This window comes from Clytia hemisphaerica, unplaced genomic scaffold (genome assembly GCF_902728285.1).
Source record: "Clytia hemisphaerica strain Z4C2 unplaced genomic scaffold, Clytia hemisphaerica genome assembly, whole genome shotgun sequence".
In the NCBI taxonomy this organism is placed as follows: domain Eukaryota; kingdom Metazoa; phylum Cnidaria; class Hydrozoa; order Leptothecata; family Clytiidae; genus Clytia; species Clytia hemisphaerica.
In genome coordinates, this window is record NW_027103603.1 from 855360 (window position 1) to 881662 (window position 26303).

Sequence of the window (26303 nt, forward strand, 5' to 3'; positions counted from 1 at the left end):
TAAAAAGGGGTCGGTTTTTGGAAAATTTCCTGAAAAATTCCTCCTGAGCAGAAAAATATCAAAATGAATATCAAAACAATCAAATTTATTTGGAATGATCAAAATTAATCATTTTGACAAACTGAAAACATTCAACCACCAAATTAATGATTTATTTAATGAAATACTTCAAAGTGTAAATACTTACTCAAAATAAACAATAACTTGTAATTAAAATAATGATGTGACAATGAATGAATATTAATGTTAGATTTAAGAGTAGTCTTATTGCGAGGCTAGAAAATAGTGTTTACAGACTCATGCACTCAGAGTCAGTTCTAAAAGGTTAAAAATATTTATCAACCAAAATGCTTTAGTATAAACACCAATTTTTACGATCCCTTCGAGATGAAACCACATTTCAAGCCTTTGCATTTTTGTCGTCTTACTTCAATCACGTAAACTTATTTGAAAAATAAAATAGTACACATTTTTAATTATATCCAGCTACAGCAATAGATGCCCTCTTTTCAAAAGATATTTTTCTAGCAACATTCCATTGGTGTATGAAGAATTCAACATAAAACGTAAAATGTTCCTGGGTCATTAGTTTGCCAGACGTCTTGACACATTGTAGAAAGCTATTAAACTGCTCACAGATTGAAGTGTTCACTCCTTTGAATCCCAACAAACGGCGTGATTTGTATGTGAGTGAACATTTATGCGTGTAGCCATGAAAAATGTCATGGAAAAATCTTGTGTCAGCAAAAAATCCATTCTCTCTGTTTCTACAGTACTCCTCCAAGGAGCAAGAGAAGTCATAAAAAATATTTTCTGGTGCTTTTTCTAGATACGAGTAAAGCGAGTTGGCAGCATCCTTGCGACCCTCAGACGATGTAATGATGTGGTATCCCCAGCAATGGCCGTGACTCGGACAGAACCAAAGGAAAAGGTAAGTCGTACCTTTGTGGGATACATTAGGGAAAATCTTTGAGCATGGTACATCAGGTGTATCATCAAAGTTACCTTTCTTTTTCTCATTATCACGGTCAATGGAGAACACACGTGGCTTCCTGATCTGATTACCGTGATCAGTGAAATAGTAGGCTCTCCCTGTTTTTGCTGGGTTGTAAACGTTGAACATGGATGATGCCTGAGGTGGAATGTTATTTTCCTCTAGTTTTTCTCTCATCGATACGAGCTTGGTGATAAAATCTTTCACGTAGGGATCAATGATACCATTTGAGAGATTGGTTGTAATAACATACCAATCTCCCAGCTCGGGAAAAAAGTGCTTCGTAATGCAGTGAAAGGTATCTTTGAATGTAGCATCTTTCGTTACTTCAGAGTCGACTGTCTTTTTGAGCATTTCAATATATTTTTTAGGTATTGTGTTGGTGATGCTGGCATCTGTGGTCAATACGTGAAGAACTTTCGCCAATGAACCGCGTTCAAGTGGATGCACTGATTGGACAAACAATTTGTTGACTACATCAACGATCACTTTGTCTTTGCAATCATGTTTGACCATTTCAAGATGTTCATCGATCTTTTCTTGATCAAGCTTGTTCTTCCCCATCACATGGTTTGCCAACTCTGAGATTGCCTTGTTGACATCAGCTCGTTTACCGGTCGTGTTGTTGTTATTGATGAAGGTGCGTCCGTACCTTCGTGTGAGCGTTTTGATTGGTTCACCTTCTGCCGTCTCGATCGGAACCACGTCAGACTGTTTCAATGTGATTCCTATTTTGGTACCGTCTGCAGCCAAGCATTTTAGTTTGTCGCCGCAACCGAAACATTTTTTCCTGAAGTTGATTTTCATAGATGATGCCCAGGAAAACCACCACTTGATGAACGTGTTTCTCGACATGAAAGTTTTTTTTGATTTTGCACGTTTGTATTTTCGTTTATAGAACTTTACAAAACCGGAAAATGTTTGGCGACTGGTCATAACCAAATCCACAAATTCCCATCCCATTTCCCAACTGCAGGCTACACTCGGGGATGAGCGATAAATACAATCTTCGAAACCATCATATTTTCGAATGCACGATCCTTTGATGCACCTTCGCTTGAATATTTTGGCATCAACAGCACCAGCTGAGGTATAAAGCGTGGTTTCGCCATCAGGAATCAAATGACCATCGGGAATATCTTCAGTGAACCATACACCCTGAACGAAAGGAAAACAAACTTTATGGTAGTACTAAATTACAGTATAATTGCAATTGACTTTGGAGTTGCATGAATTTATTCCGGTTCTTCTGCTCAAACAAGATGTCATTATGTCATTAAACTTCGATATACCGAATTACGAACAAACTATGGTCAGAAGTTGAACTTTCTGTTCTTCTATTTTTGTCATTATTTTAAAATTTCAAATCATTAAATTTTTTGAATTGTAATTTTCTCAAAGTGGTGGTCATACCTCACATTCACACGAGCCTGTCTTATCAGGTATTAATTGTATATCTTCCCGTTTGAAAATTTTCAGTGAAAATTCCTCAACCTTTGACATCAACGTTTCGTAAAAGGGATCTTGATCGACTGATTGTTTGCTTGTAGCGCAATTGTGAAACTGCCACTGCTTGAGCTCCTCGTCAAACACCTTTTCATTTGGTTTCTATGAGACAATTGTTATTTAAGAGCATTAAATTATTCACTATTTTTTATATATATCGATACCAGGGGGGGGGTCCACTTTCAAAAATGGTAGTGTGTATTTGTATATGATTCCTATAGGATATAAACTTGTTTGTAAATCTCATTTTTGCTAAAAAAAGTATATTACTGAAGTACCTGTGTGAAGACAGGTTGAATATTTGCATCGTCGTTTTCTTCTACTTCTTTGTCATCATCGGCGTCGTCGTCGCAATCTTCGCTTGAAAACGTCAGCGTAGATACATCAAAGCAAGATTTGAGTTTCTTCAAATGAGTGCAAAGGTCATCAGTTTCGAAATACTTTTTTGCACTTCTCTCCCTAGTATCAGTTGCCTGGCAATATTTGTCATGACAGGTGATGATGCGGGTTTTTGTTTTTTTTGCCAGAAAAAGGGTCACAAGGCTTGGATGCCCAACATCGTCGACGACCGAAAATTTGTGAACATTGCTATTCGATGGTAATTTGACAATGGGTTCTTTTGCCAATTCTTCTCCTTTTTTCAGTAACGTTTCGTTTAGATAATACGGAGGAAGCGATAAATGATCTGATTCGTTTGGCACAAACATCATCGGTTTCTTTATAAGGATATCCTTGGCCAGTCGAGCATGACAGCACTTTATACCTTCCCAATCATCATCTCCTTCTCCAAACATTTCCTCCATTGAATCTGATAGCATTCCAAACAGCTGACACGAACATGATATGATAGGGCCTCCGGGGGTTCCTCTTATGGTCACATGAACGAAATCCTTCTCCTAAAGATAATAGACGATATCGGATTTAGATAAATGCAATGCATTCTGGTTTCTAGGGACTCTCAAAGGAATTATAATCTATTATATAATTTTCTTCTTCATCAAATTTTTTTATTGCGATTCTTAAATTTTCAGACTCACGGATAATTAGCCTAACAGAATATGTATAACATGCCACCATGGATTTATCATAGAACTCTGGATACACAATGAGCTGTTTTTCACCGATTTCTCATGTTCTAGCCTTGTCCGCAGTAATGACATTATTGTTCACCCTCCACCATTCACTAATCATTGTTTCGTAATTTTTTTATTACATTTTTCATCAAAACACAGCTATACAATTCCCAAATGAGACTTAAGATTTCTCAAGAGAGTCAAATGCATCAAATTAATTGCTAATAATATGTCGTTATGACGTTTCAAGCTATGAGAAAGATGTGACAAACACGCTATGTATAAGAAATTGAATGTTGACACCAGAAAATTTCAAACTTCCACCTCGCCAAAACCACCGTGCCACTGCGTGCCTCCAAAAGATTTTCATATCACTATGAAGCCAAGATACTCCAGTCTAACATATGTCAATCCTAGCTCTTTCCAGGAAAAAATTGGAAAGTTATTGCCAACCTTATTTTCAGCGTCATTCTAGGCTTTTTACTCTATTTTTCTTGTTTGATGATGTTTTTGTTACAATTGATTTCATAAATGTATTCGTTAAGCTTTCTTGCTTTCATTTTCAAAGTTTCATCCAGTAAATATGCAAAAACAAGAAGTTACAGGACTTTTTAGAAATGGGATTATTAATCATTTTTCAAAATCAGAGACCTTCGAGCCGCCATGACAGTTGTCCTTTGCGGACAAAGCTAGATCCTCGATTGTTTTCTAAAACAATGGAAAGACAATGGTTCGCTCTCCACCGTTTTATTTGATGTTTATCCAGAGTTCTATGATAAATCCATGATGCCACTAAATGCTGAAAGTTGGCTAAAAAATTGTAAGTGAAAAATACCTTGAATTCTCCGGTCTCAGCATCGTAATTGTTCATCAGTATAACCTGCGATGATGAGTTCTTCAACCTCCAGTTTATGCAGCCATTAGCAAATAATTTCTCAACAAAAGTCAAATAGAGAGTCTGTTGTTCTGCCGAATACAATTGCTTTGACAACTCGTCAACTTCTTGAGGGTCGACTCCAAGACTTTGGCAAAGCAAATTTTTATCAATCACGGGGCGAGCCTTTTGCACGTTACATTTTCTCCTTTTGCGTGGCCTCTCCCCCGATGAATTGTCGATTTGAACATAAATATTGAGCATTGTGTTAAGGGCTGTGATGACATTGTGCTCACTTCCATTCAGTGCGACAGCGTGAACGATTCTATTCCTAGGTGAACCAGGCAGATAGCGTGTCGATGAGGAAAATTTTTGCTCAAATTTGACTTGTTGCTTCGAGGGGTCGTCAAGAGTCCAAAGCCATTTGTAAAAATTAGGAATACTGCATATCATTTCTAATTGCTCCCTGAAATCCAAGGAGCTTTCTGCCACCCGATCAAATATTCTCAGATTTTTCTCCATATCTTTTCCGAGCGCTGAGAGCTTGTATTCTCGCAATTTTTCCGCCAAACTTTCTCGATGGTCCAGCATTTCTTGAGTATACCATAACCTAAAAAGTAGAGATTAATAAATCCCTTAATTAATCTCAGCTCGCGGAAGCTCAGCTCCCGTCAAATTTTCCCCTATCTCAAAAATTACATTTTAGAAAAGGTCCATGATAGTCCTAGGATGTAGGATACGATGTTTATCAAAGAACAAAATAGCAAAAGTTGGGAGGCGTTGACTCTCGTGGAAATCCCGTTATTTTTCCCCATCTCAAAAATAACATTTTAGAAAAGGTCCATCTATCCCAATCATGACTACATAAAAAATAATTATGGAAGATTTTCGTCATATTTTTTTTTCTACGCACTGCAAGTCCACTGAACCTCTCTTTCACAGCGTCTTAAATGATGACGATATATTAGAACAAAATTTACGAAATTCGAAAAAATCAATGCTACTTTGAACAGAAATGTCTCGGAATCCGAGCTCAAATGACTACGATCGAATAAGACTCAAAGAAAAATCCCATTTACCTACTTTGAACAGAAATGTCTCGGAATCCGAGCTCAAATGACTACGATCGAATAAGACTCAAAGAAAAATCCCATTTACCTACTTTGAACAGAAATGTCTCGGAATCCGAGCTCAAATGACTACGATCGAATAAGACTCAAAGAAAAATCCCATTTACCTACTTTGAACAGAAATGTCTCGGAATCCGAGCTCAAATGACTACGATCGAATAAGACTCAAAGAAAAATCCCATTTACCAAACTTTGAACAGAAATGTCTCGGAATCCGAGCTCAAATGACTACGATCGAATAAGACTCAAAGAAAAATCCCATTTACCTACTTTGAACAGAAATGTCTCGGAATCCGAGCTCAAATGACTACGATCGAATAAGACTCAAAGAAAAATCCCATTTACCTACTTTGAACAGAAATGTCTCGGAATCCGAGCTCAAATGACTACGATCGAATAAGACTCAAAGAAAAATCCCATTTACCAAACTTTGAACAGAAATGTCTCGGAATCCGAGCTCAAATGACTACGATCGAATAAGACTCAAAGAAAAATCCCATTTACCTACTTTGAACAGAAATGTCTCGGAATCCGAGCTCAAATGACTACGATCGAATAAGACTCAAAGAAAAATCCCATTTACCTACTTTGAACAGAAATGTCTCGCAATCCGAGCTCAAATGACTACGATCGAATAAGACTCAAAGAAAAATCCCATTTACCTACTTTGAACAGAAATGTCTCGGAATCCGAGCTCAAATGACTACGATCGAATAAGACTCAAAGAAAAATCCCATTTACCTACTTTGAACAGAAATGTCTCGGAATCCGAGCTCAAATGACTACGATCGAATAAGACTCAAAGAAAAATCTCATTTAACCCACTTTGAACAGAAATGTCTCGCAATCCGAGCTCAAATGACTACGATCGAATAAGACTCAAAGAAAAATCCCATTTACCTACTTTGAACAGAAATGTCTCGGAATCCGAGCTCAAATGACTACGATCGAATAAGACTCAAAGAAAAATCCCATTTACCTACTTTGAACAGAAATGTCTCGGAATCCGAGCTCAAATGACTACGATCGAATAAGACTCAAAGTAAAATCCCATTTACCCAACTTTGAACAGAAATGTTTCGGAATCCGAGCTCAAATGACCACGCTCAGTTTCTCTACTTAAACTTAGAATGGGTTTAAAATCTGTTAAAATCAGTACTTTCTTAGAATAAACTTCTAAACTCTGAGGATCAGATTGTTCTTAGGTTTTGACCGAAATCAAGGCGACAGAATATTATAATAAAGTCCGCTAAAATCAATTTCTTATTTGATTCACTGCGCAAAAAACGCTGTGGTTGTGTGGCAAGGCTAAAGTATTCGTAAGAATACCCCAATGAATATCCTCCAGGGTGAGTTTCACAGATTTTTGATGAGGATACAGTCGTTTTCTATTCAATCAACCCTCAGCCAAAAAACTATTCTTATTAAAAAAAGTACGTAATTCAGGGATCTTATTCTCGGCGAGGAAAAACTTCTCAAACTAATATCTTCATATGGTTGTTTTAATCGGTGAACTAACAGTAAAGGCAATTTTAATCAACGGGAAGGGAAGTGGTAAAGGACAAGAAATCAAGCAACAACATATTGTTTTTTATGAATAACGTTTGTTTTCTTTTTCATTAAATAAGGAAAACATTAAAAATAAAACACACCCAACCCAGATCATGGTGTTTCAGAAACAGAACAGAATATTATAATGTAAACGATGTACGATGAGAATATTAAACAGTTCTGTGAGAAGGGGGTGTTTAAATTGCGTAAGTTCAAATATCTTAGTTAGGGATTTTGACTAAGTACGGGTCAGAAAACAAATTTTGGCAGTTTCTTTGTTATTGTGTACCATTTCGGAGGAAAATCGAGTTTAGCAAATGTTTAGCACATGCATTTTAAAACAGAGTTTCAAAAAGTACTTCAAAGTTTCCCTGTCTTTTCATCTCCATCTTTATCTCTCATAGAACAGCATCGTATATTTCAGTCAAATAACCCAGAAACTCTTGGATGTACGAGTCAAGTCTTATGCTTACCGTGAAATAATTGTAAACGTCAACTGTCAAAATCGTCATGTCGTCATAGTGAAGAATAATCAAACGTCAAACTATATTAAGATTTATGTAAAGTAATTTAAAAACATCATCAGTGCCGAAGAAAAAGTCACCATCTACAAAAAGACTAAGGGCTTGCTATAAGATAAAAAATTACGTATCGTGAACATCTAAAGTTCGTCAAAGTTGTTATGTCTCTGTCATTTTAGTCAAAGGAAACGTCTGGAAACTTTACTTACTTGTCTTTATCATTTTTAGCATTATTTCGTTCGACTCTAGCAATGATGCCTGTGCATTTAATTTGACCACTAACATTCAGTTCTTTAGCGATGAACGGCAAGTTCAAGCCAACACTCTCCTTACTTTCCAATAACTTTCGATGAAAATTGGATCGTTTTGTTTTCGCGGGTCCTAAAAATCGTGAAAAAGACAGAAAACATTGAAATAGTTTACTTTATTTGCTGAAAAGTATTGGCAGACTTTTTCTACTTAATCAAAATTTTCAAGGGAGAGAAGGATATGGTCTTGACTTTTTACCTTTCTTCTTTTTGAGTAGAGATTCCCGCTTCAATTTGTTCTCCACATCATGATCATTGAAAACTTCAATGTAATGCGAGTTTTCGTCTTCAATCATCGTGTTAATGGTCTCTTGCATCGAACTGAAAAATTAAAAAATGAGAGATCATAGACAGTAAAGTTCTTAGGATGTAGCCACTTACAGATCATAACAATAATAAGTAAGATTCGATTCGACAAAGAAATCTGCAAGGCTCGCACAATAAACGAAATGTAATTTTTTAACTTGTGAATGAAGATAAAAAGCAGAATATGTATGCAATGAGGACAACAATTTACACAAAAAATGTATTATGCATTTAACCTTTTCATAGCACCTTTGTAACAACCATGCTCGAAGAATCGAACGATGGAGATGTTTTCTTGTATGAGCCGGAATGTCACACAAAAGAAGATACCCTCTGCCTCACCACTGCTGGCAATGTCAAGGAGAGTTTCTTCAGTTGAGAAGAGGCTTGAATGCCCAGTGATGCCAGATTCCAAGGAAGATCTTAATACAGTGTCTACACTAAACAAAAATTGACACGCCTCGCCGCACATAATAATGTTTCCCAACGCTGTATTTGTCTGGTTATCGATTTCTGAAAATACAATTAAAGAACTTTAATGAATAGTCTCACAAGGCATGAGGGTGAGCAATAAGAAAGAAGGTATAACGTCAATTGTCATACAGTCTTTATTAGATCGTCAGCTGAGATATCCAATGAAGTAAGTATTAGTAATTAAAGAAAGCTGACCGCCCTTGTGACTTATTTCAAAAGTTTTGAAGTTATTACCTCTTGAAGTTTATCTCAAAATTTAAAGTCCCCCTTATATTAAGGGGTGGGGGGTCAATGATAAATTTATGAAAATAAAAACTAAAGCTAGGTAACGTATACCTTCCCATAAAGAATTGTTACCATCAATATTGAATCCATTGTCTGTATCATTAGATGGTTCACCCATCATTTGAAGATTTGCAACTTAAAATTTGTTTTTTGTAATTTCTAGAATAAAAGATTTGAAAAGTAACTGAAAATAAAATAATCAAAGCACTGTATGTGTGTAAAGTGTAATAAGAATCCTAAAAATCTAATCTGTTAATTTTGATTGCCAACCGATATCCAAATGTTATATGCATTAACTTATTATTAAAGATTTTCCAAATCCCAGATCCAAATCCTAGATTATATCCTATTTGTTTTTTATTCACCCTGCTTCTTAGATCTTATCAATAAATTCTCTAGCTTGGTCTGAAAACACACCATAACCTTACCTGTCAAATTACTATGATTGCTCAATTCGATTTATTCTTAAAGGGCTCTTTTTTTTAAGAATTATATTAAATCATTAAACATGATTAATAGCTCTTTACCAATTTTTGTGAGGCAAAGTTGACAGCTATGCACTTTTAACGACCAAGCATGTTACGTGTTCAATGAAGTGCCAAAGAAAATATACGTAATCTGGATGAGATTTTGTTATTTATAATCAAACAAAGAAATATTTTTCAGATAAATCATTAGCTGTTGCCTTAGCAAGGGAAGGGTAAGTTTTCTGCTTTTTCTAAGTTTAAGTAATTCTCGATAATATCGACAATAACTCAACTGATCTCTTTCACCTAATTATTGGTCAAAAGCTAAAATTTTCTTGAGTTACCTCCAAGCAAATTTGGATAATCAATTACAATCTAATTCTTCAAGCTCTGTGTTCCCTATGCATAAAATATAATGTTCTGTTTTGAAAATTATATTAATACTTTACAGTGTAGACCTAAAGCTCTAAAACAGCATCTAATAACATGAAAACCAGAATATGATTCTTCAATGGGAATCAAAACTATAAAGTGCACTTACAAACATCAATTTGTCAGATCTAACAAAATTAATAACCGTACTGTCATCATTGACAATAAAACAAACGATTTTCTGTCAAGAGCCTTGTAAACATTCCAACAACTTCCATCGAAATGATCTATCGCAGCTCAGTCTACCATTTTTAGCGCGGTCCGGGGATTGAGCCGAGAACGCTCCGACAGCTCCTGCGCGGGTGAAAAACTTCAATCTGTCAATCATTTTCTCAAGCAAAGAGTACGCGAAGCGATTCTAGCTTTACGATAGTGCCGCGGATCATCAATGGATAGTATTCAATTATCATTATCCCTTTATTTTCAATCCTAGAACTTTTGCAAAAAAAAGGAAAAATAGAAAAGTTGTATTTTTTACTGCTCTATTCACATACTGAATTTGAAAGATCTTCTATGTGGCGTTTTTTTGCAAACTTCAAAAAACTGGTTTTTGTCCCGCCTTTGCGGGATTTTGGCTCAAGTGCTTGAGTGCAGCATAGGGTACAAAGTCCAAACATGCGTTTCCCGTAATTTTTGTGTGAAGAGTTAGGTCTATACTGCTTTAGATTTACTACCGTCAACTGCTCCAACTGTCCAACTTGGGACGAGTGTACGCAACATTGGACTTGTTGGCCTGTATTTTCACTTACTGTTAAGTCTCTTTGACAACAAATTTGTTTTGATAACTCCACCAAGTTTATCAATCATACTTTCTGTCATAACATGTCACGATAACTTTCACTGATAGCGCACCCTCTTTAACTTTTGTTTTCATTTAAAATGACCAGACGCCAAATGGAGACTTAGAGAACGCCCGCCGCCTAACCGCCTACCACCCGATGAGATTAACAAATAGCGTTAGCGAGTGTGTAACTTGCCGCGCGAGTGACGTCAAATGCTCACATTCGCGCACTTCCACTACAGATTTTTTTCATATTTCGATTTAAAAGCCTACTCAGTGCGAAAGAGAAATTGTGTATTTTTTAATACGTGGTTCATTAAACTCAAATCAAATGACTTTGGAGGCTCGGTGAAATGGTGGTGGAATGGCCGTCCCATGTTGCGTAAGATAGTCCCAAGTTGGAGCAGTTGACGGTATGTTTAAAATATTTCTTAGGAGTAAAATATATGTATTTTTATGTATTTTTATATATTACTATATGGTCTAACGAGGTTCCAAGTCCCATTATATTCCATATCTAACACAAAATCTCTTTTACTTTTGCCCAACCAAGCTATAATCTATTATTCCAAATTTTTCGCTATTCTTGTCTTGCAATAATCATTTATTTGACTCTAGTCTATCAAGGATCTCTTAGAGACTGTTCATCTAACGTTTCCAGATCATCTAAAAAGAACGACAAATAACTAATAAAAAGCGACAAAAAGAACGACAAATTTTTAAAGAACGACAAATTTCATATTTTGCCATCCACAACCCCGACCGAAAGTGACTGTTCCACCCCCCAAACGGGGGGGTTCGAATAAACGGGGGGGTTGGAAAATTTTCTCGATTTTAATAAACGGGGGGGACCTAATTGCCGGGGGGGGGTTGGAAATTGTACTTCTGAAACCCAAAAATAAGGTAAAAATAGGCTAAAATCAGGCTATTTAGAGCAAAATAAGGGCCCTTCTCTTTGACAGCTGAAAATATTCTTAGAGATTAATAAACGGGGGGGTCCTAATAAGGTCCGGGGGGGTTGGAAAATTTTCGAAAAATTAACAAGCGGGGGGGCCTGTTTATTTGGAACCTAAGAGTAAACACCGGTCCTTCTTGGTTACCATTTTGGAATAATTGATTTCGCGCAAAATGGACTGGTACGTAATCCAGCGATTTCGAATGCATAAATTACCACGTTTCCATAAATTGCAAAGAAGCAGCTTCCACAGCTCCTGGTCGACATTTGATATGGCACTTCAAAGATTTCTTTTTATTAATGTCTGCATATTCAGACAGCTTGATGTTTCGAATGTCATCTTGTGACTCTTCCAGTAAGCTTTCACAACTGCTGCTCAATGACTCAGAATCCGACGACATGATGATAAATTTTCAATCTTGAATCTTGACTGCTGAAACTTGTCAATCAGAACCTGTGTATTTTTATTTTTTTGATCCGATGACGCCCCCTTTTTGTTTACATAATCACCCTCCCTACGGAATAATTTATGCAGATTATGCGTTGCTAAGTCACGTGACTATCCGAATAATATTCCCGGAAACACTTCTAAATGTCTCGAAAGGTTCACAAAATGGTGGTGTTTCTGGGAAATGGCATTTTTGCCTGAGTTTAGTGGAGAAAATACAGAGTTGATTTATGGAAATACCAGGAACACAGGAAATGCTGGAAACACACCACCTCGAGAGGTAAGGTGTTTCTGGTAAAAAGTTTTTGCCAAAAACACCCAGAAAACCATGAAAGGTTCAGGAAAGGTGTTTCAGGTAAAAGTGTTTTCAGTGTTTTCAGGACTTTTTTGACATGAAACGAAAGGTTCAGGCTCTACATGTATTACCGTGAAGTCGGGTAACTTGGATGAGTGGAGGGAAACTTGTATATAGCCATCAAATGACTGACCAATCAAAGCGCAGCAAAATTTTAAAACAAATGAACTACGCAGCTACGCTTGCAGATCTACTCTACCATTTTTGTTTTGATTTAACTTTGTATTTCAATGTACAATGACCAGACAGGTCATTCATTTGAGGGCTATGCAGGTTTCTATCCACTGACAGTTACATCAAAATGCCTCGAAAATGTCAATATGAAAATTGCGTAATCAGAGAACTTATGTCTCGCTCATTATAAAAAGGCCGAGACAAACTTTCAATCATTGGATTGTAACATCGAGTTAAGTCTCTTTTGTTAAGTCACCAGGGGGTAAATAAAACAGACCTTGATACATTTATCGTTTGTTTCAACTTGACCATTTGTTTAAAACTCAGCCTCCTAAATATTTGGGGTAGGTAAAATATGTACAAAGAAATTCATACCTTTCCAACCCGGCCAATCTTTAAAAAAGAAGCGAACAATAAAATGTAATTACCCTTTCCAAATAAACCTCTTCGGTGGCGAGCGTAGTCTACTCTGACGTAATTGTAAAATTTATGTAATGGGAGTTTGACATAGTAATGTAATGTTGTTTGGGGAATTATGAAATTCTCTGGAATCTCGATTGCATTTATTCAGGTTGATTTTTTATGACTTCTAATGGTACTTTTTCTAACGAGTTTGATTACTCTGTTCTCACACTTATGTCTTTTTTTTTCGCGTCCTTTTCCGTGATTACTTTTATTTATATTTTGAAAGACAGGTAAGAAGGCATATTGATGTAACTGACTGATGCAAGTTACCCGATCTTTCCATATTTGTATGTTTTATGTAAAATATTTTTACCTTCTTCAATTCAATAACAAGCTCTTCTAATTAGCGCCTTACCAAAATAACAAAGCCAATAACTTCAAACTTCATTATAGCCGATCAAAACATTAAACCTTAATCCTATTTGTATACAAAAAAACCAGTCTACCTACACCCTCACCCCCATCAATCGCGTGCCACCATGCCATCATCCATCATATTCATTACACTTTTCTTGACCACCAAGTCTATCTTGCATGAGGTCAGCAGAGATGTTTATATAGCAAGTATACCTACCAAACTTAGAAGTCTGCTATCTAAAGCTAGAGAAAGCAGAAGAAGAGCAAAGAGTAGTAGGATCTACCATCCCATCCCACTGCACTACCCACCAGCTAGAAAGCTAATCGGGGATGTAGACGCTACTAGGTCTACCATTATTATACATGATTGCTTTAGTCCAATCATATCGCAGTATTGAATCCGATTACGTAATATTATATACTAGAAAGCTAATCGGGGATGTAGACGCTACTAGGTCTACCATTATTATACATGATTGCTTTAGTCCAATCATATCGCAGTATTGAATCCGATTACGTAATATTATATATGATACGAGAATTTACATTGACAACCCACTTAGCAACTGATTTGTTATGAAACTAGCCGTATTGTATAAGGGTTGCGAAGCGATCCAGACTCCACCTCAACTCGCAAGTTGCTAGCAAAATAAGAGACTCTCTAAAAATCCCTCTTCTATTCTAATAAAGCCGCTATAGAGACAGGGTCGTAAGTCGTAAGAGCCTTATAATGCCCCAAACACACCACATAACCCACGGCGTCACAACGCCACCCGCCGCTGCCGCCCACGCATCGCTCTTTTGTTTTCCTTCTAGTTATTCTAGTGTAAATGGTGCCTTAATAAAATCGAACGATCGAACGTTTTTATTCGAATCACGAATCGTCTGTCAAAATCATCACAAAACATAAAAATAAAACAAAAACAAAAATGTACAAAGATGGCTTGTTGTTTCTTCGGCAATTTTGATTTATTTCTTGACAAATTCGACAAATTTGATTACCTCCGTACTTCTTTGTCATAGAATATCCACTTGGTTTTGCAAGGTAAGTTTCGTTCACTAAAAGAGCACTCCTCCCGCCCGCGCGACTTGCAAAAACCTCTCATTGATTGACCTTATTTGATACTTGATACTTGCTGTTAAAAGTCAAGGGATGATGAAGATCCTTTCTGTCACCGTTCAAACAATTTTTTTCCATTTATCAGCAAAATAAACATTAAAAACCGAAGAACCACTGGTTAAATTGCTTAGATGCGTGCCGCCCGCGCGGCAATTTGATCAACTTCAGATTCTAAGTCCGTGTTTCGGCTTCCGTTAATTTTGTTGCTGTTCACTGCTAGGGTACACCATTTTAAAACGGCATTTTTCGCAGTCCTAGCTACCAAACCGAGAAAATTTGCGTGGCTTCAAGCCAAACCATTCAGGTCATTGTGATGAAATCATCGGTTGGAAGATGTGATTTATATAGCAAATTTTATAGCAAATTTTCGCTTGGGATAGAAGTTAAAGGTACGTGCACAATATAGCAAAACTGCTTCGCTCATAAATTCGCTTCGCAAAAATTGTAAACTAATATGGCGGAGAAGTAAGAAAATTGTTCGAAGACCCGAAGACATGCAAAAAATGTGAAATAAGCTACTCAGTAGTTTCAATGTTATTATCTGGGTTGAAGAAATTGTTGTAATATTTTAGTAGATGGTCCTTATGCGAAACTTTGATTTTGGCATTGCTGTTTTCCTTGGCTGTGACAACCAAGGATTCATTTTGAAACTTGTAGGAAAAGATAAGGTTTTCTCTTTTTAACGAACGACACATCCAAGAAAGTTCTCTAAAGTGGTCGTTGAGATTTTCACTGATGTAGATTGGCAAGTCCGGTAGTTCAAGTTCATTAAAGTTGACATTTCCAAGTTTCTTTTTGTTTTTTAAACATTTTTCTGAGTTTTTTCTGTTCACAAACCTGACAATTGTTCTTTTTGTTTTGTTGTTTCTTGTTGGTGGAAGTCTGTGGCATGCCTCTATATCGTTCTTCGTTACTTTCACATCAATCTTTTCCAAAATCTTAATTACTTTATCTTCCAGTTCTTCATCTCTTACATCATTGCATATGCCACTGACTTCCACATTATTTCGCCTTCCATATTGATTTTGCTTTTCTATGTTTATTGTTTGTTCCTTCTCACGTTGTTCTAGCTTGTTCACTTTATTTTTAAGATTTTCAACAGTTTTTTGCAATTTTTTGTTTGACTCGACCAAGTTTTTTATGATTACATTTTTTATTTCGGTTATATCTTTTTGGATGTTGAGTTCATCTAGTGTTAATTTGTCTAGTTTTTCATTTATTTTGTTAAAGTTTTCTTTCATAAATTCTTTTTCTTGTTGGTTTTGTTGATTTCTTGTTGTAATCGACATGTTGAATGTTCAAGATGGTGTGAGCGCCAAAAAATCTTTAGAGCTCTTTACTCATCGAAGTCCGAGATGCGAAACAATGAGTCGCTGCGTGATCGCAGAAATAGGAAAGGCAAATTAAATCGTTTGTTGAGATTAAATAAGGGTAGAAGTAAGAAACTTGATAATAGTCACAGCTTACCTTCAAATTCCGTTTTTGAAGCTCTTGAAGAAAAAAATCAAGGGGTTCATGACACTGATGCCGCTAGCCTGCATTCTAATCCTCGAGTTATTCAAGCTGCGCGTTTATTTGAGGAAGGCGAGTTGAAGCATGATATAGCGCAATGTAGAATTTGTAACGAAACAAGACCTGTATTTTACAAAACTGATCACGTCGAACCTAAATTAAATGACAATGATATGTACTTTCCTAAATCATGGTCAGTTGGAAAGGATGGTAAGTGTAATAGGTGTTGTCAAGAAGAAAAGGACAACAGGAGAAAGAGAAATCCTGCTTCTGTTCCCAAATTTTCTGGGATTTTTTCACAAAATAAAAATGAGGGTGAAGATGAAGGTGTCGTCGGATCTCATCATAATAATATGCATTTTTTGGAGATTCCACCTTACTTGAAAAACCTAAGTCTTCTTGAAATAGCCATGATTTCAAAAATCAATATTATAACTAATATTACTATTATGAAATATGGCATGTTGCGGGGGAAGGGTCATTCCATTGCAGTACCCAATGACATGACAATTGCAAAAACATTGCCAAATCTTCCTCAAGAAGTTGGCATTATTTTGTTGAGAAAGAAAGGTGAAAATGGGGAGGTCTTAAAAGATTTTGTTGTCAATAGAAACAAGGTTGAACAGGCATTAAACGGACTTGTCTTTGGGTACCCATATGGGGGTTCAGAATTACAATTCCCGAATTACAAAGTGTATGAGGGTCCTGACCATGTAAGCACTGCTCTCAAGGGACGTTTCTTTATTTGGCCTCCAAATCCTTATTATTTTGATGTTATAATTGACTTTTCTAGATTACAAGAACTGCCTGTTAATGATAACAAACTTTGTCCCGGTGTCCCAAATTTAGAATTTACGACTGATATTCCTAATTTAAAAAAAAATCTATCGGAAGGGCAATCTGGATGTTCTGAGTTGGAAAGTAGCTACTCTGGCATTGTAACACCGCTTGAACCTCATGATGTAAATAAGAGGCTTAAAAAAATGTTGGAGCAATTTATTGACGATGAAGAGACCGTAGAGAATATTGTACGTCTCCAAAGGGTTGGAGTTGCACAATTGAGTAATAACAGGCTTGACCTTATTTCAGAACGAAAGACATGTGGATTTTTTGCTATGGCATTCCCAACAATTTTTATCAATGGTTCGGCCGATATCACAATTCCTCAGTTTACAACTCCTGACTACCAAGAGTGGGTTGACCATATCTATCATACTGGTGGTAATCGCGTCAGTTCTCATCCAACTCTTCGATTTTTTCTTATGAATCTTGGTTTGAGAGAAAGGGCATTGACGCAAGGCTCATTCATTGTTGCCCAGCAACTGCATGATGCACATCTTTCTGTTGAGGAATTGCGTGAAAATTTAGAAAATGGTGATAGCTCAGTGCCACGAAAATTAATTAGTCTTGGTGCAAAATTTGCCAACAGTGATCCATATTGGAGAGATCGTAAAATTGAGCTTGACAGTCTTGCCGTGTTTAGAAAAATTGAATATGGGGATCTGCCTGCCTATTTTGACACAAACTCTATGGCAGAACACCATTGGGATCCCCTTAAACAATTACTTGCCAAGTATGAGTCTTTAGTGAAAGGTGTGACCTATGAATCTGTTATTGACCAAATTGATAACGATTTTTTATACCACAGAAAATTAGTGTTAAACAATCTTCACATTGTCACTAAATACTTTGAATCTAGAAGCTTGAATTATTATCATACTTTAGGGAAGGAACTTTTCCAAACATCTGACATGTGGATAAGATATGAATTTGCAAAAGGTCGTGGGGAGATACACAGTCATGCTATTGTTTTTAGTCAGCCGCATGCACAGAAGATTGAGAGTGCCATGTCATTGATAAATGATGATGGAAAAGGCAATAAAAATACATCTGAAGCTGCTGCTGAACTTCACAATTTACTTCAGACTGATCTTTTGAATACAAATGATTTTCATTCTCCAAATTTTATCTCAATGCATCCTGCAGGTGGTCAAGTGGATATTGATGAAGAGGGTAAAAGGGTATGGATCCCCAACAAAGGCGAATGGGCTAAACCTTACGGTAATTATGAACCTCCAAATTACAATCCTTTGTCAGAAAAAGTCTTTGACCATTTAAACCAAGACATCCTGAGAGACTTTCATATTGCATTGACAAATAAGGTTGGTTTACATAAGTGTAATAATACATGTTTAAAATATAAAAAAGGTTTGAAAGCAAAGGATTGTCGCTTCCACTTTGGTAAAATTGATATTGAGACCAAACTGTCAGAGGGTAAAGAAACGCATCCTTTCAATTCTGTAATTACGCCGGGAGAGCATCCACGCTTTGAAGGTAATAGAGATCACCCATTTTTGATTGCTCATATAAAAGCTCGATTGTTAACATGGCTAGCCAATTCAGATACACAAGCTATTATTGATCAAGACTTGATGGCTTTGTTACGGTACATTACTCAGTATGCATGTAAAGGTGCAATGTGCACCGATGATTTTGTACGGTTGTATAAACATTTGTTAGATATCAATAGTGATGTTGCATCTGTTAGAAGCATTGCTCAACAGCTACTTATGAAAATGATTGGCCTGATTGATATGCCAGCAGCTTCGGTTGATTTTTTGAATTGTGGTGGTCGTTTGTTTCATTGTACGCGACAATTCAGAAGAATAGGTCTTAGTGGCTACCGTGTAGTAAATTCAAATCCATTCAATGGGAATGTAACAAGGGAAACACCTCTAGAAAAATTTTTAAGTCTGAAACGTAGAAAAATATATCCAAACATGACTTTGTATAAATGGGCTCAACTTTGTGTTTGCTCCCCAAAATGTAATAGAAGTCATGTACCAGTCTTTACTGGCCTCCCAACGCTTCCTGTGTGGCCTCTAGAAGACAATTATTGTAAGGGTCAGTTAATGATTCATTCACCAGGCACATGGGAAAATGTTGATGAGCTTAAGCAAGGCAAAGAATCGTTTTTGGAAGCATTCTTTGAATTTTTAGATACTGACTTATGCCCAACTACTGTGAAAGAACTTGTCAGTAATGCCAAATCGGAACATGACAAAAAGGTACAAAGAGAGGAGCAGAGCACAAACAAGAAAGCCCGAGATCCTGATGAAAGCTCTTCTGAACATGACTCTGAATCTGACAATGAGTTTGAAAGCGACATTAGGAATGAAAATTTATATCTGCAGTATTTAGCTGAAAATAATCCGCAAGCATTTGAAGATTTGCATGTGTTCAAGAATCTGCCTGACGGTGGAGAAAGTTTTGATTGGCATCTTTATGCGACTGAATGCTTTGGAGGTAATTGGTCTGACAGCACCTCAAATTGGCTTCAAAATGTGTCAAATGTGGCTGAAGAAAGACAAAGGGCACTGAATCAGCAATGTGATTTACCACCCAATATGGATTTATTGAAAGCAAACACTCTGCAGCGAGTCATAATTGCAATCAATATTCTAAATCTAATGTCTGCTGTCAGCAATGATAAGCATGATCATGTGCGTCTCCTGATACAAGGGACGGCGGGAAGCGGTAAAACATTTACTATTGTTGCCCTTACATATCTGTCACGGAGAATTCGTAACCGCAATGATGCCGTAATGAATTTAGCACCTACAGGAGCTGCATCTGTTCTTCTTCCTTTAGGAAGAACAGTTCACTCCACAACCAGTATTCCAAGAATGAAGAAAAACACAAAAACAGTGCAACTAACTGATAAGCCCTTGAATAGTACAGCTTTGACTAATTTGCGCATACTCAATGGTAGTACTCTTGAGGGTGATACCATGAAATGAATGACTTTAAATTTAGATGAAAGAGGAATGTATAGCCCACGCGTGCTGGCATGGTGTAGTCAACGTATCAAAGAGGCCACATGTGACTTCTCCAATAACTTTGGTGCGATCCCAACGGTAAATTTTTTTGGGGATTTGGGTCAATTGGGACCAGTCGGGTCAAAAGACTTACATGTAGAGCCATTATCTTCTGCTGCGCCAGATAAGCTTGCTGGCTATGGAATCTACCGTACATTTTCGCATTATGTTGTTTTGAATGAAACAATGCGTCAGGGACCTGACCAATTATCTTTTTTGGAAATGTTACTGAGAATCAGAGAGGGTAAACTTAATGTCGATGATTGGAAAACAATCAACTCGAGGTATGAGGGTGAGCTTTCTGAAAGTGAAAAAGAATATTTTAAATTAGAAACTTGTCTAACTGTCATGGAAACATGGCAGGAAGTGAATGTTGAAAACCACAACAAGCTTGCAGATTTGGAAGTTCCTGTTGCTACTATACCAAGCAAAGGAAAAGGGCGTCATCACACTCAATCAGTCAATCAAATGGGCCAAATACCTGCAACTTCACATATTGCTGTTGGAAGTCGTGTACTTTTGACTAAAAATCAATTTAGTCTCACACCTTTTGGTTTGAATAATGGTGCCATTGGAAAAGTGATTGCCATTTTGTTTGGCAGGGGAAAAGCCCCTCCTGAATTTCCAGAAGCAGTAGTTGTAGATTTCCCAAGGTACAAGGGCCCAGCTTGGCTACCAGAACATCCTACTTGGGTTCCAATACGGTTAGTGTAAAACGCAGGTCACAGGTCACGGGTCACGGGTCACAGGTCAGTGTTGACAGGTCAGCGTTGATTACTGTAAAACACAAAAAAAATGTTTGAAAAACAGTTGTTAATGTCAATGATATAATTCCAAAGGTATTTTATTGATCTAGAACTATTTTAAAGCTAAAAATCATCCCACGTGTTTACCACGTGATTTCGCGTTTTATGCCGTGTATAACACGGACCTGTAATACTTGTATTATATATTACATCTATATCACACATGCAAAAAAGTTATCCTTTCAATGTTATACGCATGTTACGAATGTTATATACAAAATTCGAATATCGATCTCACCTTTGCCTTATACAGCCCCTAACAGGAAAATAGCTATTTCACAATCACTAATGTCATATCTCATTTTATCTCCTGCATCACCTTGGGTATGATAACAAGAATTGATGAAAATAGCGTCAATGGGATTATTATTTTATAAATGTTTTATTATTTTTATCCCCTGCTTCGTATTTTTGATAAAATGACGTCACTATTTTCATCTCTCTAAAACAGCTCTCTTGGAGTATTTATTGTTTTCAAAACCTGTCAATCTATATCCACTTGCAGCGTTGGCATCCTATTACGCATGATAGATATTTTATTGTTAATTGGTGTACAAAACCTCATACTTCGAGATAACATCATTATTTACATAATTTAAGTGTCATTTGTTGTCAATTTTTGGGGTTGATGATTTGTCGTTTAAGTCTTCTAAATACCATATTTTGATATTACATTTCCATTACATCTATTATTTTCAGGAACTTTTGTTATGAGTTGTATGTTATGGGTTGTATGTTACGAGTGCGTTACAGTTTTCCGGTCTGTAATTTGTATGACCTGTGACCTGTGACCCGTGACCTGTGACCTGTGACCTGTGTTTTACACTAACCGGTTCCAATACCAGTAAATGAGTCACGTTGTGAAAATAACTGTTGTTCTAGAACAGGACTTCCTTTGATGCCTGGATATTGTATACCAATTTCTAAAAGCCAAGGTATGACTATAGGTCCTAATGAACCTTGTACTCATATTCGAATAAAGCTTAAGGTGGGAGTCACATGAAGCTTTGAGATTTGGTGAAAAAATTATCGATTTCGGGATTTTGCGCGTTTCATGACCCTATACCCTTTCTGAACACACCTTGAAAATTTTAAGGCCGTAGCATTTATATTTCCTGAGATATAAGGTTTTTTCTAGACCTTGATCTAAAGTATTTTCCTTAGCAACGAAAAATCATACCCGTTGCTAGGGCCCAATTTCTTTATGGCTGATATAAACATAGGATCATGGCATACCAAACGAAAGATTTTTTTACGCCCGTTTCGGGCGTCTAAGTCAATACCGCCTTTTTTCCGCGGGATTTCCTAATATGACGTAATTAAAGATGGTAACCAAAAAAGTAATATTTTTTAAACAGTGTTGTTACTGCAACGTCAGGTTATTTTTAGAATGCCGTGGATCCAACACCGTCCGCGCGGAATTGCTATTTCCACGTCAGGTTGTGAATTTTCCGGGAAAAAACCTTGATCAGCGAAAACAACCTGACGTGGATATAGCGACCTTGTGTGGAGTCACTATTTCCACGTCAGGTTCATATACTATCGTATTACACCTGACGTGAATATAACATGATTCACTATTTCCACGTCAGGTTCATATACTATCGTATTACACCTGACGTGAATATAACATGATTCACTATTTCCACGTCAGGTTCATATACTATCGTATTACACCTGACGTGAATATAACATGATTCACTATTTCCACGTCAGGTTCATATACTATCGTACTACACCTGACGTGGATATAACATGTTCAACTCAGTGTCGCTATTTCCACGTCAGGTTCATATATACTATCGTATTACACCAGACGTGAATATAACATGATAAACTATTTCCACGTCAGGTTCATATACTATCGTATTACACCTGACGTGAATATAACATGATTCACTATTTCCACGTCAGGTTCATATACTATCGTATTACACCTGACGTGAATATAACATGTTCAACTAAGTGTCGCTATTTCCACGTCAGGTTCATATATACTATCGTATTACACCTGACGTGGAGATATAACATGATTCACTATTTCCACGTCAGGTTCATATACTATCGTATTACACCTTACGTGAATATAACATGATTATCGTATTACACCTGACGTGGATATAACATGATTCACTATTTCCACGTCAGGTTCATATACTATCGTATTACACCTGACGTGGATATAACATGATCAACTCAGTCTCACTATTTCCACGTCAGGTTGATATACTATCGTATTACACCTGACGTGAATATAACATGATTCACTATTTCCACGTCAGGTTCATATACTATCGTATTACACCTGACGTGGATATAACATGATCAACTCAGTCTCACTATTTCCACGTCAGGTTCATATCCTATCGTATTACACCAGACGTGGATATAACATGATTCACTATTTCCACGTCAGGTTCATATATACTATCGTATTACACCTGAAGTGGATATAACATGATTCACTATTTCCACGTCAGGTTCATATACTATCGTATTACACCTGACGTGGATATAACATGATTCACTATTTCCACGTCAGGTTCATATACTATCGTACTACACCTGACGTGAATATAACATGGTTCACTATTTCCACGTCAGGTTCATATATACTATCGTATTACACCTGACGTGGATATAACATGATTCACTATTTCCACGTCAGGTTCATATACTATCGTATTACACCTGACGTGGATATAACATGATCAACTCAGTCTCACTATTTCCACGTCAGGTTCATATACTATCGTACTACACCTGACGTGAATATAACATGATTCACTATTTCCACGTCAGGTTCATATATACTATCGTATTACACCTGATGTGGAGATATAACATGATTCACTATTTCCACGTCAGGTTCATATACTATCGTATTACACCTGACGTGGATATAACATGATCAACTCAGTCCCACTATTTCCACGTCAGGTTCATATACTATCGTATTACACCTGACGTGAATATAACATGATCATCGTATTACACCTGACGTGGATATAACATTATTATTATTACAACGAATACAAAGTTCAGGCACGCCGTGGGCCTCTAGAACTGGTCTTTGTTTATTTACAATAAATAGCGTAGTTCATGGTTTGCCCATGCTTTGTTTAAATTATTCTTGAACGATTTTATCGATGATGCTTCTGCCACGTATTTTGGAAGCGCGTTCCATGTTGAGATAGTTCTATAAAAGAAGGACTTGCTTTGTGCACCACGTACTCCATCGTCCGGGAAATTCATCTGAAGCTCGTGTATATGCTTTCTACATGGTCGCGTCCTTTTGATAAACTTTTTTGGTGTTGTTTTACTATCATAGATGTGGATATGCTTATACACCTGGACCATGTCACAGAAAAGTCTTCGAAACTCAAGGGATGGTAGCGCCAAGCGTCTTAGTCTTTCTGCATATGGTAACCGTGAGATTGGTTTTACTAGTTTTGTCGCACGTCTTTGGACACTCTCGATCAGGTTGATAGATCGACGTAATCTTGGTTGCCATACTGATTGAGCATACTCTAAATGTGGTCGTACAAAGGTGGTATAAAGTGTCTGGAATACGTGAGGACTAGGGTCTTGAAATCCTCTTTTGAGCAATCCCAACATAGAATTAGCTTTGTTTACTTGCTTAGCGATATGTTCTTCAAATGAAAGATCTGAGTCTATCAAAACACCGAGATCTTTTTCTGTGAAGACATGTTCAAGTTGCTCTCCATTTAGTTGATACGGGTGTGCATGCTTTATGTTCTCGAATTTACCTATCGTTAAAACGTGGCATTTGTCGGGGTGGAATTTCAACAGCCACTCATGGGACCATCTTTCAAGTGCTTCAATGTCATGTTGTACGATTAAGGAGTCAAGAATGGAATTGATTTCCTTTATAATCTTCGTGTCGTCTGCAAACAAGAAAATGCTTGATAGAACATGTTCTGGTAGGTCATTAATATAAATAACAAAAAGCAGAGGACCGAGCACGCTTCCTTGAGGAATGCCACTTATCACTGGATCTAAAGATGATTTTGCACCATTAACACTCACTAATTGCTTGCGGTTCGATAGAAAAGATTTGATCCAGTTCAGAATTAATTCGTTTATCCCGTAGCGTTCTAGTTTCATCATAAGTCTTCGATGGGGTACCGTGTCAAATGCCTTGGCAAAGTCGAAGTATATGCAGTCGACCACTTCACTTTTTGCAGTTGATTCGCAACACATATCTATAAAGGAGATAAGCTGTGTGACTGTTGACCTTTTGTTGATGAAACCGTATTGCTTGTTCGATAGAAGCTCTTCGCTGATAAGGTGTTCCATGATATGTTTTCGTATCATTGTTTCCATCAACTTACAGACTACTGAAGTTAGACTTACGGGGCGATAGTTAATAGCAAGGTTGTGTGCTCCTTTGTTTTTATAGATTGGTGTCACATATGCTAGTTTCCAGTCACTAGGTAAGTTTCCTTCCTCGAAAGTTTTATTCATTATGATTGATAGTGGTTCTGCAATATGGTCACGAAGTTCAATAAGCATTGAGGCATGAATCTCATCTGGACCAATTGATTTATTCGCATTGAGCTTCCTGATTTGTTCTGTTATCATTTCCTTCGTAATGTTTAGTGGTTGAAGTATTTTATCTGTTCTGTTGTCAAAATCAGGTAGATCACCTTCCGGTTCTTTAGTAAAGACACTGCAAAATTGTTTCTGCAGGATGTTGGCCTTTTCTTGGTCCTCGTGCTTTAGGGATGTCTTGTCATCGGGCGTTTCAAGAAGAGGGGAAACTCCACTTTTTGATTTAAGTTTGCCTCTGACATGTGACCAGAACGCTTTTGGGTTTCTCTTTGAGTTTTCACCGATGGCTAGATCGTATTCTCTTTTTGCAAGTGCCATCTTTCGATTGACACGGTTCCTCGCGATTACATATCGGATTCTTGCTTGACGTCTGTTTGTGGGTGATGATTTTGATTTTAACATGATTCACTATTTCCACGTCAGGTTGATATACTATCGTATTACACCTGACGTGAATATAACATGATTCACTATTTCCACGTCAGGTTCATATACTATCGTATTACACCTGACGTGAATATAACATGTTCAACTCAGTGTCGCTATTTCCACGTCAGGTTCATATATACTATCGTATTACACCTGACGTGGAGATATAACATGATTCACTATTTCCACGTCAGGTTCATATACTATCGTATTACACCTGACGTGGATATAACATGATCAACTCAGTCCCACTATTTCTACGTCAGGTTCATATACTATCGTATTACACCTGACGTGAATATAACATGATCATCGTATTACACCTGACGTGGATATAACATGATTCACTATTTCCACGTCAAGTTCATATACTATCGTATTACACCTGACGTGGATATAACATGATCAACTCAGTCTCACTATTTCCACGTCAGGTTGATATACTATCGTATTACACCTGACGTGAATATAACATGATTCACTATTTCCACGTCAGGTTCATATATACTATCGTACTACACCTGACG

General features: G+C 37.0%; 3 protein-coding genes across 3 annotated transcripts; 2 read left to right on the forward strand and 1 right to left on the reverse strand.

Moving 5' to 3' along the window:
• Positions 1-3808: 3808 nt before the first annotated feature.
• Positions 3809-9511, reverse strand: LOC136802111 (uncharacterized). Its single transcript, XM_067058829.1, has 6 exons — positions 9074-9511; positions 8500-8776; positions 8157-8278; positions 7859-8030; positions 4409-5057; positions 3809-3823 (listed from the first exon to the last, which is right to left on the reverse strand). The coding sequence occupies exons 1-6, from the start codon at positions 9141-9143 to the stop codon at positions 3809-3811; spliced, it is 1305 nt and encodes a 434-aa protein (XP_066914930.1). The 5' UTR covers positions 9144-9511.
• A 6420-nt stretch (positions 9512-15931) lies between these two features.
• LOC136802112 (uncharacterized) lies at positions 15932-19888 on the forward strand. Its single transcript, XM_067058830.1, has one exon. It carries the CDS (start codon positions 15932-15934, stop codon positions 19886-19888), a length of 3957 nt encoding a protein of 1318 aa, XP_066914931.1.
• Positions 19889-20680, forward strand: LOC136802113 (uncharacterized). Its single transcript, XM_067058831.1, has one exon. It carries the CDS (start codon positions 19889-19891, stop codon positions 20678-20680), a length of 792 nt encoding a protein of 263 aa, XP_066914932.1.
• Positions 20681-26303: the final 5623 nt, after the last annotated feature.

What these genes read in the sequence shown, in the direction of transcription:
- LOC136802111 (XM_067058829.1), bottom strand. Translation starts at nt 9,143, where the DNA reads ATGATGGGTGAACCATCTAATGATACAGACAATGGATTCAATATTGAT. An exon ending in TACAAAGGTGCTATGAAAAG is followed by an intron (nt 8,279 to 8,499) that starts GTTAAATGCATA and finishes TTAATTTTTCAG; the next exon opens with TTCGATGCAAGAGACCATTA. An exon ending in TCTACTCAAAAAGAAGAAAG is followed by an intron (nt 8,031 to 8,156) that starts GTAAAAAGTCAA and finishes CACGATTTTTAG; the next exon opens with GACCCGCGAAAACAAAACGA.
- LOC136802112 (XM_067058830.1), top strand. Translation starts at nt 15,932, where the DNA reads ATGCGAAACAATGAGTCGCTGCGTGATCGCAGAAATAGGAAAGGCAAA.
- LOC136802113 (XM_067058831.1), top strand. Translation starts at nt 19,889, where the DNA reads ATGACTTTAAATTTAGATGAAAGAGGAATGTATAGCCCACGCGTGCTG.